This window comes from Drosophila virilis, chromosome 4 (assembly GCF_030788295.1).
Source record: "Drosophila virilis strain 15010-1051.87 chromosome 4, Dvir_AGI_RSII-ME, whole genome shotgun sequence".
Taxonomy (NCBI): Eukaryota; Metazoa; Arthropoda; class Insecta; order Diptera; family Drosophilidae; genus Drosophila; species Drosophila virilis.
In genome coordinates, this window is record NC_091546.1 from 15738620 (window position 1) to 15756160 (window position 17541).

General features: G+C 39.4%; 1 protein-coding gene and 1 long non-coding RNA gene across 2 annotated transcripts in view; both read right to left on the minus strand.

Moving 5' to 3' along the window:
- LOC138911284 (uncharacterized) overlaps positions 1 to 17541 on the minus strand; it is a 223617-nt gene that overhangs the window by 151641 nt on the left and 54435 nt on the right. The gene's annotated exons all lie outside the window — the stretch shown is intronic.
- On the minus strand, positions 5835 to 7047 carry LOC26530600 (fibrinogen-like protein A). Its single transcript, XM_015173350.3, has 2 exons — positions 6160 to 7047; positions 5835 to 6098 (listed from the first exon to the last, which is right to left on the minus strand). Exons 1-2 carry the CDS (start codon positions 6969 to 6971, stop codon positions 5942 to 5944), a joined length of 969 nt encoding a protein of 322 aa, XP_015028836.1. The 5' UTR covers positions 6972 to 7047; the 3' UTR covers positions 5835 to 5941.

A 17541-nucleotide genomic window follows, 5' to 3' on the forward strand; every position in this document is an offset into this window, starting at 1 on the left:
CAAATAATTGGTGTACCTTTTTATCTTAATATTTAAACATGCAGCGATATATGGCAGTTATATATTAGAATTCGTTTTTAAGTTCCCTTCATATTTAAATTTGTTTTCTTAAGGTTCACCTTTTGTTTTTGCGACTTTTCAAGCTCTGCTCGATCGGATTCTAATAATAGATGCGGAGGAAAGCATCATGTTATTTCGTTTAACCAAATAGAACCCATTACAATGTTCTATTACAGTCCAAGTTGAGATTGTGAAATCTAGATTTGGATCGTTCAGATATTTGTATCTAGTTGATTAATAGCAGCTTTAAGTTTTGCATTAGTTGAACGCCTCATTGCGCATTCCTTTCCAATTATAATTTCATGGCATTAACAAAGTTGAGGCACTGTAATATAACAAAAACTTGTGGGTGGGAGGCGCTATCCGTGGCATCGCTGGCTCATTAGGCATAATTTATGAATGGGTCGTCAATAAAATACGAGAGTGTGTACTATTGGTAGAGCACAGTCAATAGAGGCGCTTCCCAAGATGACGACAACTTTCTAAACATTTTTTTTTTCTTTTTTTTTTTTGAAAATCGTAGCTACTTAGGCATGCGCACAATTTATAATGCAATAAATCAGATGCAAATGGCTTTTACACAAACGAACTCGTCGCGAGCCAATTATTTTAATCGTTTTTGTCAACGCAGCAACAACAAAAGAATGCCTAGAAGGGAGGCTACGGGGGAACCCACTCGGATTAAGCAATTCGGTGTATGAAGTGCTGGATGTGCTCTTTGGAGCCAAGAGCTTTCAACACCCAGTCAAAAATGATTTGACAAGCTCCACACTAAAGGAATGCAGCCTTAATGGCATATGCTTTGTCTCTCTCGCTCTCGCTCTCGCTCCCTATCTCTGTTTCGCTTGATGTGTGCGTGACCATAAAAATACCAAAAAATACTTTCACTCCATGCAGCCACATATACCCCCAAGCCGCAATCTTTCCAAAAGTCCAAAAATCAACTCGAGTAGCGCATTACATTCGCTTCGGTTTATTGTGTAGGTTGCTTGGAAGGGGGCGGGGTTCATCGGTCAGAGGCGCCGCTCGTAACGTTCCAAACAAATTATAAAATGCATCTATTTTATGATCGAAACCAAACAGGTGACCATAGAAAGGCGTCGCTTAATCACCAAGTGTTACTAGGTGAAAGACAAATTGACCCAGCCCCAGCGGAATCTTGTTTGGCAAAAGGTTACAAAAGGGTTACAAATAATGTCCAAGCATTTGAGATAAATAATTAAAGAAATGCATTCAAATTGAGCAGCTGATAAAGTGGCTCATTTGACGTGAGCAAAAAGCTTTGGCGCCAAGCCTAACTGTTGTGCGGGATTTCGATCTAGAAAATCGAAAGGTGAAAAGGCATTCAATGGGGTTTGCTATCTACTCAGAAAATGAAAATTAAGAAACAGCTCCGAGTTTTTTCTTGTACTATTGGATGATATAAGTAGTTAGAGGATATTGGCATATGGATATTGGCAATGTGGAAAATTAGAAAACAAATTTTATATACAAAAGTAATTGAACGGAAAGACGGATATATTTATACATTTGTTTATATATCAATTTGCTTATTCTTTCATTTATTTATTGACTTAAGCCAGGCTTATAAAAAAAAAGATAAACAGACAGAGATATAGCTATTTCAGCTCAGTTAATTATACTGATGAAGAATATATAGAGGAACTTATGTAAATTTATAAAAACCATATTACACTGTAAAAAAGTAGCCGACCCACATTTCTTTGAATATTTGCCTTGACATTGTCTACCTCTTCAACTCTTTACCTTTTCCCTTTTCCGTCTTTAATATCATTTTGATCTGGTTCACTTCTTATCACAATCAAATGGCTGAGCAATGTTAGATACCTCGGCACTTGCATGAGAGACAGCCAGACAAATTGCCTTAGCCAGAATTCTGGTTAAAGGTTGATTGGATTGGTAGGGATAGGGGGAGCGGAGGGGGGGGGGGGCGTGACAGAGGAGTGGGGATCTTAGCCATTTTGGCTAACTGCGTGTTGGCCACGCTGAGGGTCGTTGTGGGCACAACAATAATTCAAATGAGCGCCACATTATTCAAAATCATGCGACAGTTGGCGGCGTTAACGAATCGAGTCAGTCACTCACTTTTAGTGAGAGTGTGGCCCCTCTACCCTCTCCCCCGCACACCACACTCCCCGCTCTTAACTACAGTAAACTTGGTTTTGATTCATGGTGGGCACTCATTGTTGTTGCTGCTGCTGCTGCTGCTGCCTAATCGCCTTGGCGACACCTATGCTCGTAGGCGCGTTATCCACATCATCAACAGGCCTCTCGACTCTTGACTCTTGAGTCGCCAGTTGCTCGGTTGCCCAGTTGCGGAGTTGCCAGACCGTAGCTAAAATGAGATGCCAAAGAAAATGCAATTACGTGTGCACGCTGCGAGTTGAAACGGGTTAGGGACAATTTAGGGACTGGGCAGCGAATAAAATTCCTTATCGCGCGGAAGAGACAACCAGAGAGAGAGAGAGAGAGAGAGAGAGAGAGAGAGATAGAGACAACAAGGGATAGAGAGAGAGCAAGGGAGCGAGGCGAGTGGCAAGGGCAAGATAAGTGGCGGCAACAAAAGACGCTGCCGCAATTAATCTTCGCTTCTGAGTTGCCTTCCAGGTGAATTGTGTGGCATGCGCACAGGGGGCTCACACACACACACACACACACACACACATGTGTGTGTATGAGAGACTTAACTCCTTTCTATAGGCACAAGCTTATGCTGCTTGGACCGCATTCAACTTTAACTTATTGAATTATAAATTATTGTAGTGTGTCCACCTTTCCACCCGCGTCTTGGCAAGACCTTTGGCAAAACCTGGCCTACAAACTTTTGGCCATTGACAGCTATTTTTTTTTTCCTTTTTTTTTTTGGCTCAAACTCGCATGACCCAAGTAATTTGGCTTATGATTTTTGCCCGCCCGTCTGCCTACGTGTGAAAAAGTCAGTCAGGCGTAAGTGCGTCCGGAATTTAGTTGGTAAAGCCATATGCCAGGCATTTACCTTTTTGTGCATACACATTTTGGCCACATTATGCAGCGAAGCGTGAGAGATGGACCCACACACGCCTAATCACCTGGAACTAATATCTATCTATGCGATTTATCGATTTCGTCTGACATTGAAACCCAAAACGTCTGATAACTCAATTTGCCAGCCCAAATTCAGTGGCAGCTGCCGCAAAACTCTAGCAAATCTCTCGGATTGTGTGTTGTTTAATTATTTTGCAATAATTCTTTGAACAATTCCCATATGCGTGACGAACTCTCAATTATTGAGTTGCATCTTGACCCAGATATTATGAGTTTTTGAATTTGGATTGTTTCAAGTTTTGTGGCTGCTCTCATTGTTTTTTTTTTTTTTTCTATGTCTTTCGAACTTAAGTGCACTTTTGAAGCATTTTATTTATTGCACGACTTTTTCTTTCTTTCTTTCGGAAAGTGTTTCATAATTTAGATTCCAAGTCCCAAGCCATGGACCACACGTCGCCATTGTCAAGTGTCGCCAGTTTTAGATATGATGGTATCCAACCACTGAGCGCTGTGGGCAGGCGCAGGCAGGCTGCGGCGTGTGTGGCTTTTATTGTCTGCACATAAAAAATGAACGAAACAAGCCAGAAAAAAATATGAAAAACAAGAAAAAAACAAAATGAAATTTACTATTTGTTACACTTTGAGCGCATCATTTCGGTGGTTTTTTATCTATCGGGGTCTTTGCCTCTAATTGCATAGAAATGCGCTCACATTCATATATGTTTTTTCCTCATATTCGCCGGGCTCGGTTCGGGGTTTTTTTTTTTTATAGCCTACTGAGGGTCGCTTGGTCTGGGAGTCTGGCGTTTATGACGCGCTCCAAATTTGAGATGCGCCCGTTGTCTTATTGTGTTTGTGTTTTCTGTTGATGTATTCGAGATAAGGGCGGAACTGACGTCTGACCTTTTGGCAACTGTGTTTCTCGTACTGCCTCGTTCCCATTCTTTGACGCCCTGAACTTGACCCCATTCAATAGGCAACCAGATGATAAGCATTCTCATGTTATGCAAAGCAAATGATATAATTTATTCCACAGCATAATTCGATTACTTAATGGATTTGCTTTTACGTATATGTACTTCATATACTTCTCTTGGATATCTTAACTATACATATGTTATTTATTCTATAAAATCTGTAAGTTTTTTAAATCTAGTTCTTGGCATTATCTGATCAAGTTTGTAAAACTTTATGCTTTTCAACAATATTCACCAAACGAGACATTTCTGAGTATTTCTAGGCAACTTATACGGTCGATCTTAACTTGATATATATCTAAATCATGTAACTATCATCTTTCCGTCAATGACAGAATTCGCAACCTTAAAATTTACAATTTTATCGCTTACAAATATCAATTGCTTGTACACATATTTTCTTTAAATAACTACAAATTGATAAATTTATAAATTCGTGGATATACTGCTGCTATTATTAATAGGTCGGATCATGAACGTATAAGATTCATATACAATATATTCGATACTGTATAAGTAACCTTTTAGCGCATATTCCACGCAATCGGAAAAGATTGCTTGGATACCGTATTTATTAATGGCAATGAACCTTTCTCCCACACAATTTGGCAGATAGGTTAAGAGATTGCCCGAGTGTTGACCCAATGAAATTAGCTTGTTGTTCTCCAGATCGTTTCCAATTGAAAAGTTATTATAATGTGCATAACCGATATGGTTGTGATAGTATCGAAAATATATAAGCAGTTCATGAGGCTGGGACTCCATCATGGCACAAAACTTATCCAACCCTATGAAATACTCATTATCCGGAATCCGTAAGCCCGTATTTAAGTTTTGCCAAGTTCGTGTCTGTATAACTGTCCAATCCGAGTTGTAGAATACAGAGAAAATAGTCCAGTCGTGTAACTTGCACTCATAGGTACCCTTAAATCTCAAATAAGGTAGCCATGTAATGTAGCTATGAAATATTTGCCGCGAGTCACAGTTTAAAAAACTCTTGAAATAGTTTTTTTTTTCTTCGCGTTGCAATTTATGCTCTATTTTTGCGGAATTGTTTTGTTGCCCTTCAGCTAAATTGGCAAATTGGTTATTAATTTCGGATGTTAAAATTTGTAATTTCTCTTCATGCTCTTCTATATCAGCTTCCAATTTATCAATTTGGAATTTCCATGCTTCAATCTCTGAGTCACATAGCTCCTTATCAGCCAGAGTGAAGTTGAGTAAGGTCAGCCAAACCACAAATCGGAATTGCAACATATTTAGGTATATAGGTATTATATTTTCTTTTGCCGTGTATAAACGTTGCACACAGAAGAACGTAAGTAAAACTGATTCTGTGAAAATGAAGTATTGTGCGCAACAGCGCGAAACTGTTCACAGATTCACTAGGGTTTCCAGAGGCTATCTGGCACAGCAGATTCTATCTGTGATAACTTCAAGTGTAGAGCTATATATTACAGTACATATATATTGGGAGATAACTGAAGTACGTAGTACAGAGTATCAACATTCAAGTTTTCTATGAAAATACTTATGACCAACAAAATGGAAGAAAAAGAGAAGTTTGCGTAACTGATTAATCGACTCGCCGGTTGCTATTGATCGCAAATAGGTACATTATATGGAATCGAAGTGCACGACAAAATTATAATGCCCTCTAGAAGGGTAGACAATGCAGCTACTGAGCATCAACAGGGAAGCCGAATGCCAGCGTCTGTCATTGATGATAAAGCACAATAAAAACGTATCTACATTTTATTTATATGAGCTTTATAATATATAAATATATAAAATATGCATTTATTGCTGAGTTATACGACGGTGAGAATGAAGATTAATATGTAAGTATGCCTATTTCTTTAGAAATTTTTCTTGAAACAGGATATAATGGAATTCCAATGATTGTTTGCATTATCAAATGCATTGGGGCACATCAATTGCGGACGTATCATCATTTCGACAGATCTAAAAGTCTCCGGCCAAGTACGCCATTGGCTTGTCTGTGCATTCAAATTGCTGCATGCAGGAAAAAGTTGTATTTAAACAAATTCAAATAAGCGCTCTAGCAATTATTTACCTCTCTGCACCCGAAAAATTACAACTCATCCACCAGCCAACATTGGCATTTGTTCTGGTATTATCTGGATACCAATAACATAAGTTATCATATGTCATAAATGGCTGATTTAGAGCAGATCTGAAAGCATTACCAGCATTGCCAGCATAATCACCCAATTGTTTTAATTTATAGTTCTCTTTGTAGTTGGCAATCTTGAAATGACTATAGAGCGCATAGCGTGTCTCGCCCATTTGGTTTTCAAGGCGTATATACAACTCATGGGGCTTACGGCTTGTCAATTGATACAACTTTTGCAGGCCAATGAAGAAGTTGCTTGAGCTATCACCAAATCCGCGCTCGTACGCGATCCAGTTTTGTTGAAAGATCAAATTATTATTAATACGTCTATGTATAACAGTCCAGCCGGGTCCGGCAATATTATCCCCAACGCAGCTCGCTTCGAACGAGCCATCGATCGTATAGGATCCGCTTAGTTTGTGTTCGGGTAAACATAACGTTGGCTCTATTCTCAAAAGCGCAGCTCTATAGATTTGGAACATATTTTCTAGTTCTTCGAGCTGCCTCAACTGATTTCGTATAATATCGTGCTCTTCTTTGTAATTAGTTGTATTCATCTGCTTTATATTTTCACTAATTTCTTTTTCCAATACTTCTGCGTTTTCTTCGTACTGCTGAATCTCGTCTTCATATTGTTGGGCTTGAAGCAAGAGCTCGGTCATATTCTCTGAACTGACCGCATCAGCTGACTCCTCCGCACGCATAACTGAACATGTTAGTAAAATAATCGCTGTAACACTCCAAATTTGCATTTTAAGTATATATTTTTAATTATGTTGGCAATCTGTTTATTTTGAATTTATTATTTGCGTTGCAGTGTTGACTTTACAGCATATAAAAATGAACTGTCCGGCATCGTCATGTCTATTTATTTATTTTATAAATATTGTGTTCTTAGTATTTGTTTTTTACTCTTCCTATTTTATACTGAAGCTGATAAGAATTGCTTTATTAGCATTAGTCCGATTTCAAAATACTCTAGAATCGATTTTTAAACATTTCAATCAAATTTTGTAGACCTTAGTTGCATGTGTTCTCTTTGCTTTTGCCTGAGTTATCAACATTTTTTCATAATAGTTCTATAAAAAATTTCAATATATATGCTTTTGAGTTTCCAGAGATAAACTTTTTCCGTTCAGGAATCAGCATACCCTATAAATAACGCATAATGGTATAAAAGTATTTTAATCATTTCATTTCATTTCATGTTTAACGTGCTTATACCCTGTATCCACTGACAACTAAGAAGAAGAGTTCTTGATACACTGTTATCAATTAAAAAATGTTGAGAGGCTTTTTTATGTAAAGAAGACAATTCGGACAAATTTGGGTATGTGAATATATATTTGGTGAATATAAAATTATAGGATACAGAGAGCTGCATGCACAGTATCTCCCAGTCGAGCACTCATAATTGCATTAAAATATATTTATTTGATTTATCGCTAAGATTAAAGCTCAGCTATGCGTACAGGGTATATATAAAAATGCATGATGCTAATGTTATATAAATGTAAAAAGTCGGACTTGCTATGACTTTTTGTATAACTCATACATTACAAGAAAAAGTTTAAAAGAAGTTTCATACATTTATCAAAACTGCAATAAATCTCAATCATAATTTCCGCTTTGGCCTTCGTTTTAATTACCAAACAATAAACATATTTTGATCAACAAAAAAATATATATAAGTACATAATAAAATTGCAATTTTATCGCATGTGTTACAAAGTGCATTTCCCTTATTTGTTTATATTATGTGTGGCCCTTTTTTTAATGGGCCACTTCAATTGTAACTCGATGCCACAAGTTGCCAGCTCTCAAGTCTCGTGTGACAAGATGAGCTCAGTGTATTTAGTTTTCGTTCGATTTGGGATGTGTCAGTATTGAAGAGCCTGGCCTATCGGGCCAGAGCGCGTCATGCCGCTGATAACCTTCACGAGTTTAAAGAAATCAATTTTCGAAATTGCTTTTATTTTCGATTTGACGCTGCTTTTCAATTTTTCAACCCTGCCACACAGTTGTTCCCACCAAGTACAGCGTGTAATTTGCAAAATGTGTTGAGTATCTTTGAGATTAGAGAGAGAGAGAGACAAAGGGAGAGAATGATGAGAAAGAGGGCGAACGGGCCATAGTCGGGTGAAGGGTCTGTGCAATTGATTGATATTCGAGCTGGCCGCTTCGGCCGCTGTTTACCAAAGTGATAACGTGGCTCAGATTATGTTGTGATCCGATCACCGGCACAACTACTCAATGAGTGTGTGCGTGTGTGTGTGTGTGCATCATTTTTCACATCACGTGCCACACGCGGCCATCGTGTGCGAACGCCAGCAAATTGCGACATTTTGCAACATGCGTTGCGTCCTCTTAAATTTCAACAATTGTCGCATCGAGTGCTTCTAGTACGCGCCCTGCTGCCTCCTCCCTCTGCAGCTCTTCTCGCCTTGCCCAGCGGGCGGAAGGCGTCAGCCAAGCTGCAACCCCTGCCCCCGTCGCTGGCGGCGCTTCAAAGCAGCTGCGGCATTTGGCAAGCAGTTGGCAAGCCACCAAACGTTGCCAGAAATATGCCCAAATCCTACGTCTTGTCTGCGGCTGCCACTCATATTTCTACAGCCAGAGCAGACCAGACCAGAGCAGAGCAGAGCAGACCCGACCAGACTATAACAGACCATATCATATTCCTGGCATTCGTTTTTTTTTTTTTTTTCATTCTTTTGGCAGCTTCTTTGCGCTTTCAATGCGGCAATAAACGGAATTAAAACTCCAAATTAGCTCGCTGCAGTTGCAAATAGTCAAAGGAGAGCCAAAAAAATGTAGAAAAGAACAAAAAAAAAAAAAACTCTATTGGATTATGAATTTATGCTATGAATGTTAAATTTTTAAGCTCGTACGTGGCAGTTTGCATATGTGCCTTGTGAAATATGTAAATATAAAATATAATGTCATTTTGTTTATGGACAATGTCCAGATCGACTCGGCTACTAATGCTGATCAGGAATATTTATTATTTATAGGGTAGGAAGTGCTTCTTTCTGTATGTTACATATATTTACAAGCATTATACACATAGATAATATATCTATGAATAAAAGAATACATCCGTGTAGTTTGAAGCCCATTGTTTGAGTGGCCCAACCTAAAGAAGACCTAGAAGTTCTATCTATCTGCAGAGGCTTAAGGTTTTACAATGCAATTCTCTAAGAAAACATAGTTTTTTATCTTTGCTCGTGATTTTAATATTCCACATAACGAGTTAAAGCTTCCCTGGGCAGCTCTAAGTTTTGCCGGAATTGTAGATTCTAAGGATTCCTCGATTGTAGTTGACAAGTAGCTTAAGATGGCTTCTCAGTTGATGAATACAGCTTCGGCAAAAATTAAATTCTTTAATACGGTTCGAACATTACAATTAAACAAAATACTTAAAAAGTTGTTATGCATAAACAGCTGTTGCATTTCAAAATTTAACTTAGAGATGTCTTCGATTTTCAGTTAATAATTTGTTTTAACCTTCCGCATCGGCAGCAATGCTCGTCTAAAGTAGTTGCACACTTATAACCACAATTTGGCTACCACCCCGCACAGAGCCCTTGGCCCGGGCAATCAGCGTGCATTGATTGCGTTTTGCCATTGCCGGATTTGTGCGTCATTATTTTGTGTTATCCCCTGGACCGCGGCGCTGACCCATGTGAAATAGGGGCAACCGACACGCAATCGAAATAGATTTTCCTTTTTTTTTTTGGGTTTGTGGCATTTCTGATGGCATGCGTTCAAGTGCGAAAAACAAAAATAACAGCAACAACAACAACAGAAACTTCACAATTGCTAATGGAAAACTGCGAAAAACTAAAAGTGCGCGCGTGATATCGAGGGTTCGGGCTGGAGTTGAAAGTACTGAGTACTAAGGAATGGAATGGTCACATTAGCCGGCTGTTTGTCATGGTTGTGACCAGCAGCTGCTCCTAATGCTACCGTAGCTGCTCCTACTCTCACTCCACCGACTGCTGCACACCCTCCCCCTGCTCAGCGAGGCAAATGAAATTTGCCAAACAATTGAAATTGAATTTGTATTTCAAATTTGACTTTTGAGTATGTGTGTGTGTGTGTGGTTGTGTGTGTGAGTTGCTACAAATGAAGACATTTGACAACTTGATTGCTGAGCTACATAGTTGCCGCTTGGCCACGCCCACAAACACACACACACACACACAGACACTGACTCAAAAATGTACAAATCACTCAACAAGTCGACGGCTGCGGCGCATAAATGTCTCCCAGCAAAACTGCATTTTAATTGCCCAACAAAATTTGTGAGGCGCTTCGGCAACTGACAGTCAATGCTGGCAGAAGAATGTGCGAAAACTAAGCAACAGAAAGGTAGACGACAAGATGCTCTGTTTTAAGTTTTTAAAAGATATGTTTATGGTTGGAAACAAAATACACATTTCATACAAGTTTCATACTTTGAATCTCAGTAATCTCTAAGATCATTGAGTCATACGATAGGTGCATTAACTGAACTATTTTCATAAATAGATAAGAGTGTTGATAATCAATAGCTATAACAATATAAACTAGTTTATTTAATCTAGAAACATCACAGTGTATTCAATATATATTAAATATATAAGACACTTTATTCTAGAGATAGTATAATGCTTCTGTCTTTTATCTCAAGTCCCCTTCCCCCCATTTAAAAGTTCATCAGCCAATAATCTACAATCTATATCAAAGATTCTATAGCATTCTCTAATTGTAAGACCTACTGTCTATAAATATATATATTCTTGATATATCTGTACACTCTCAAAATACCCCCTTTTGACGGTTTTAATAGGTACAGGGTATAAAAACAAAACGGGCACAACGACAACAATCGGTGCGATTAGCTCGTAAAACTGCGGCATCAAGTAAAAGGTTTTGGGTTTTCAAAAATTATGAAGTAAACATAGAAAGAAAAAAACTTGGAACTTGGTGCATGTCATAGAGCGCTCGCCCCTCCTACAGATTCAGCCCACATGTGTTCCGGGAATGGGAAATGGGAATCGGAATGGCAATGGGTATGGGGCTGGGTATAGGTATAGGGGAAATGAGCCGCGTGCCGCATATACACGTGTGCCATAAATTTTATGGCATGTTGCATGTAGCTGTTGCATGTCGCTTGAGTCTGGCCTTTCCGGGTACGTTCTTTGAAGACGTTGTCCAGTCAAAGGTCGTTGCATCATAAAGCCGCTGACATTAACGATATGCCAGCTCCAGCTTCAGCTCCAGCTCCAGCTGCGGCTAGTTATAGTCCAGTCCACAGTCTCAAATATGAGAGCTCGCTTAAGCATGTAGAGACATGTATTTGTATATTTGGATTATTTGTCGCCAGCGTTTTGTGTCGCCCACACAAACTTGCAATTACGTTGTTTATTCTCAATGACAAGAGCCAAATGGGAAATGCATACAAATACTCTGCCAGTGCATGGCACAAAAACCAAGTCACCAACAAAGTCTGGCAGCCAACACCAGCAGCATCAGCTACATCCTCATCAGCCTCATCTTCATCATCATCAGCATCATCATTATTGTTGTCCTTTGTCAGAGCATGCAAACATGCAGACATGGATGAAAAATGGTAGGAATCAAACGGCAAATAATGCAGACAACGACAGTGCCAACAATAACATAAGTAGAAAGTAAATATTAACTACTGTGATAGCAAAGCATATCGACCAATCGATGCCCTAACACTGCAAAGCGTTTTAGGTAAGCACCCAATTAATAACAAACAGGGCATATATTATTTAAATTACAGTTTCTTTTAATTAAAGAATATATGCATATTATATAAAATATAATTTTATATTGGGTAAAATCCTTTTTGGGTTTTAAATTAATGGAAAATCGCTTTCACACAAATAAATAAAATGAACTGATAAATAAACTATTTCTTAAAGCCAATCAATGAGTTTATGTCCATACAAAACAGCGCTGCCCGTTCAACGTTTACGAATGTAACACAAAGCAGAAATGAAAATGTTTACACTCTATAGAGAGCAAGTGCCAGAGAACAAAATCATGCTAGTTGTGGCAAATCAATGTGCATTTTATAATATTAAATATATATTTCATTAAAGATGCATTGTTTTAAATATGTTGGACTTTTTTGTGTTTTTTGAGTTAAGCTAATGCTTTAAATATTAAATATGGAAATTTAATATCGCTTGGATAAGCTTAATAATCTCATGTCTCTAAAATATAGATAAAATATTATATCTAATAAATGTTAATAAAAATTAAATTTTAAGCATTTTTTGATGCAGTTTTCTTGACACTCTTTTTTTTTTGAGTCTCATATGGGATTTTATGAAATTTGAATACTCTGCATTAGAACCTATTACAATGACGCCAACGTTGGCTTGTCTTGTGCCAGTTTCTTGTTGTTTTTTGCATATTTTAGCACAAAATGAAGAAATAATTTGAAATCATGAACAAACACACACACACGGACATATATAGTACCAGTTGCAGTTGCTTTTCTCAGTCGTGGTGTCAACACAATGGCACCAAATTATTTAATACTTCAAGTGTCTGTATTTCTATCTGCATCTGCAGCTGCATCAGTGTGTGTAAGCCGCCGCTTTGGCTGCTGTCCGCTTTTTGTGTGTTCGCCCAGCAATTGCAAAAATTGTAAAATGTCTCTGGATGCATAAGCAGGACAGAGGGCGGAGTGCAGGGCAAAAAGTTGGTAAACGGGCCCAGAGACATGCCATACTCGTAAGTCGCACACAGCATGAATATTGTCCTAGTCTGAGTTCTCAGCTCCCCGTTTCCAGTTCCATTCCTCAGCTCTTTGAGTGCAATCTGCAATTGCTTTTAGTTTGAATTTCATATTTAATGAAGCTGCATTTCTATTGTTGTGCTCCAAAAAATTTGACATCAAATTGATTGTGTGTGACTGGATTTTTGCCTATGCAACAAATGAGGCAGCACATCTTGGACGGACGAGCCGAAATTGCGATGCTCTTCAAATGAGCTCTTAAAATGCTTGTCAGTAAAAAGTGCTTGAGCTTTAAGTGTATTTAATGCCTAATGAAGATTAAGCAGGGAAGCTCGCGAAGAGCTTTAATATGATTGTTAATATATCAAGCTTTAAATAAAAGTTTGAAGCTGTTTGCCTCAAAATACGGTTGAACTCACGAGGCTTTTATAAGGACTTGACTGCCAAGTGCATAGTCGTATGCCTGTTGCCCGTCTGTAAAGTGCATTTAAATGAGTGAAAAGCCCAAATTACACAATGATTTTCTGCACTTGCATGAAAAGTGTTGCCTAAAGCTTACAACGTGATGCCAAGATTGTCCAGACAATATATTCAACCGGCTTTCATTGAGCAGAAACGGACTGAGCATCGATTTTAACTGCTGCATTTCAATGTAAAGTTTCATTTGCAGCTGAAAATTGCAGCAAAAATCAAATTTCAAGCAACTGCCAGCTGCTGGATTACACTTGAGATGCCCTTCGCCCCTCGTCAGTCCGAACCGGCCAACTTTAACCCCCCGTTTTGGCAGTTTACAGGCCATTGCAAGTCAGCACATTCCTGGATCATTAACTCAACGTGCACAATTCGCCTTTAACAAGCAATTAAATCGAAACAAAAAAGTTGCACAGCACTCAACCCCTCAGGAGCGGGAGAGTTGAAAAGGTGAGAGAGGGAGAGCGGGACTAAGAGAAGTGTCGAGGGCGGTTTTGAGCCGGAGAAAAAGCCGAACAATGCAGTTTGGGAAAAACGCTGTGACATTGATTTATTTAACAATTACAACAAACGTAAATTTTATAATTATTGCGCATGTAAACAAGAATTGTTGCTGAGCCAAAGAGAGTGAGAGCGACAGATTGAGAGAGAGAGAGAGGGAAGGTGAGAGATGCATCGTGAGTTAATGCCAGCGAAATGTCAAAGTGAAGTGACAGCTGCAACAAAAGCGAATGAGTCTCGTATCTGGACAAAGACACAAACCCCTGGCGCCGTCTTTGCTTGAAATAATTACTTTTTGAGAGCGCAACCAAGCGACCCCACCCCCACCCATCCCCCTTACCAAACATTGCTAACAACCCCTTGGCACAGACCCTGCCCCCATCCCATCTTTGGTTTGGCCCGCGCGCATATGTCGCCGTTGCGATTTTAATTTTGAAATTTATGCTAACAGCAGTTTGAGAAACTGCGAAGCATCAGAGCAGCAGTAACAGAAAAAATAAAACAAGTTACAATTAAACAAGTGTGAGTACACGACGGTGAGATACCCTGTGCGACACTAAACTATCTGCAGCTGTGTTTTATTAAATAAACTTTTGAAAATTATGAAATCTACAAATAACGTTTTTGAATAAAAAAAATGGTATTGATTGATTTATTGCATGATTGCAATTGATTGACTGAGGATGAACTCAAGATTGAATGATTGATTGATTTCTATGGTAATCTTTGTGTGTATATATCTGAATCAATCCTGTTCAAGAATATATAAGCACATACATAATAAGTCAGAGACTTTGCTGACCCTATTCAAGATACTCTTTTCAAGCGCTTTGTATGCGTAGAGGGTATAAAAAACGCAGTCAGCAGGTTGCCAAGGGGTTGTGCCACAGGGCGGGCGGCTGCAGCTTGGATGATTGGGTGGCTGGATGGGTGTCAGGGGGTGCGGGTAGTTGGCCAAGCAAATGAGGCAGCCGTATGACATTATTTGTGCAGCACTTTTTGCGTTTTACCCCCTTTGTGCCGAGTGGCTTCATCAATGGACAGCCTCAAACGGCATCGGCAACAGTTCATCCTGTTCATCAGCCTCATCAACGCAAAGTAAATATTTGCATAATGTGCAACTGTGTGTGAGTGTGTGCTTCTCTTTGGATGTACGTATGTGTGTGTGTGTAATTTGTGGGTGGCAATGGGCGACAGCAGCACTTGGCATGTTTACTTTACAAAATGCAATAACAGCAGCAACAGGAGAGGAACAGCAGGAGACAAAATATAGATGGGAGGGGAATGCGTAGATGGGAGAAATAAGTCTGCAGACGCAGCTAAACAAAACAACATTTAGTTACCCACACACAAAACACACACACACACACACACACGCACACAAAATGAAAGCCACATGAAATATAATATAAATTAATTGAAAACCCATTCAAAATGCATTGAGTTCAGTTAACAATACGATCAATAATTACTTATAAGACCCACATCTCCAAAGAATCAGGGTATGCACTCATCAAAACTTGAAAATCATCGCACAGAACATGAAGATACTGAAAGGCTAATCCTTGGAGCACCTTTTTGTACAACAAAACTAAGTGTAAACAAAGATGAGAAGTGCTCAACGATGAATCATCAGCAGAGGTTACCTGGAAACATGCCTGCAGTTCCTATACACATTCGAGATTAAATACCCTAGCCTTTTCTTTGCTTAATTTAAGAAGATATATTTAAAAAAAAAATATATACTATCTATAATTTATAAAATTTGAATTTGTTGCATGTCGGAAATAAAAACTACAGCAAAGTTATTTCATTTAAAAAATTTATAATTTGAAATTTGAATTCCATAAGCAAGCGCTATCAGTAAATCGACATACTCTCCAGCAAGAGTATACAATTTTGAAGAGTTGTTAACAGCAACAGACGCTTCCTGTGCAGCCCGTGTCTTTTGTGCGTGATTGCGAGATTGAGAGTGTGTCTCGATGCTCTCTGGTTTATCTTTCATTGGGTTCCCATTTATCAAATGCAGTTCACAGCTGTCGTTCGCTTTGCAGCCTGTGGAACAAACCGTGGCTAAGTGTCTTTCACTGTCGCCAAGTGTATAGGGCCACGCCCACTGGGCAAAATGGTCTCGATATATATCGAGAGGAGCGAAATGTGTCCTGTAACTGAAACTGGGAACTGTGTACTCGAGATTCGTCACATGTCATTTGGGTTTATGTAAATAGCCGGCGAAGGGTGTTCAAGTGAAATTGATAGTTTGTGAATGCCATCGACACGCTGTTGCTAATTAAAATAGATGATCGATGGACCAGGCACTGCGTTTGTGGTAGGGGTAGCTCTATAAAAAAAGAAAAAGTGGCAAGCGCTCGTGCGCGTGCAACCCTTGAGAACCGGAAATGGCCAAGGGCAAGTCCGCGCCCAAGTCTAAGGGTGGGGAGCGGGGCTTAAAAGAAAGCGACTCGTGTTGCTCCTAAGCCAGCTTAGCCACACCTCTCGCCAAGCCGAGCCACAGTTGCATCCACGCAAATCTGTTGCGACAACATAAATAGAAACATGATTTAAGATCGGCGCGGGATCAGCGGCATATTTACAGCTGGGATTACAACCCGGGATGCTGAGTAGCTCAGCACGAGATGAATACCATTATGAGTTCCGATCAAATGGGATGGCATGAGTTTTATTGAGAGTCTCGCGCCGGGTGGTTTGTACTTCTCTCTCTCTCCCTCTCACTCTCTCTCTCTCTCGTGTTTTTTATGCCTGCTTATCCGAGGGGTTAGAAAATGTTGATTAGCCTTCTGCGCAACGGAAATGGGCTGGCAACGCGTCCCGTTTTGTAGTTCGTATTTTTTTCTGTATTGTTTTTTGCTGCTCCCATAAATTACAGCTAAACTTGGTTCGGCCTTTGTTGTAGCCATGTAATTTGGTTTGGCACGGCGGCTGTCAAGGTGCAGGCTGCCGAAAAGGGGGTTCATAATCAAAAAATAACAAACTGCGCAGGATAATTGCAGCGAGAGTTGTGTAAATTGTGTTTGGCTAAACAATGAAAAATGCGACATTTTTCTCAGTGCTACTTTTTATGCATTTGGTCACAGGTAGTCGAAAAGATAGCAATAAAGTTTTTACGGGGGTGAAATAGTTGGATGAACTAGAGAACTAGGTTTTGAGTGGATCATACGAATTATTGACTGAGCAAGCGGATAGATAACAAGTATGAATGCACTAGTAGAGAGTGCCCGAGTAGGGGGGATACCCTGAATCTTCTGATTCCAAATAATAGTAGCCCCTGACATTTGCGCAAATGCAGATGTCTAAATCACATGGCTTGTCATATTAACCACACGTTTTCTCAACCAAACTTTCTGCAGTAAGATCTTAGTGTACTCTATTTATATATTTTCATTGAAATTATGCCTTGATTTATTGCTATGGAGTAGTGGCAGGAAGGGCTTCAAGACTCTAGCTCTATAGGTTCTGAGATCAACACGGACGGATGGACGAACGAGCGGATATGGCGCAATCGACTTGGTTTTCGATGCTGACCCAGAATACAATTCCTGCGAATTGTAACATACATTAAAACAAGG

Bases quoted from the DNA above. Each gene is read 5' to 3' on its own strand.
- LOC26530600 (XM_015173350.3), bottom strand. From the start codon at position 6,971: ATGCAAATTTGGAGTGTTACAGCGATTATTTTACTAACATGTTCAGTT. The intron at 6,099-6,159 runs GTAAATAATTGC...TCCTGCATGCAG, and splicing joins AATTTTTCGGGTGCAGAGAG to CAATTTGAATGCACAGACAA.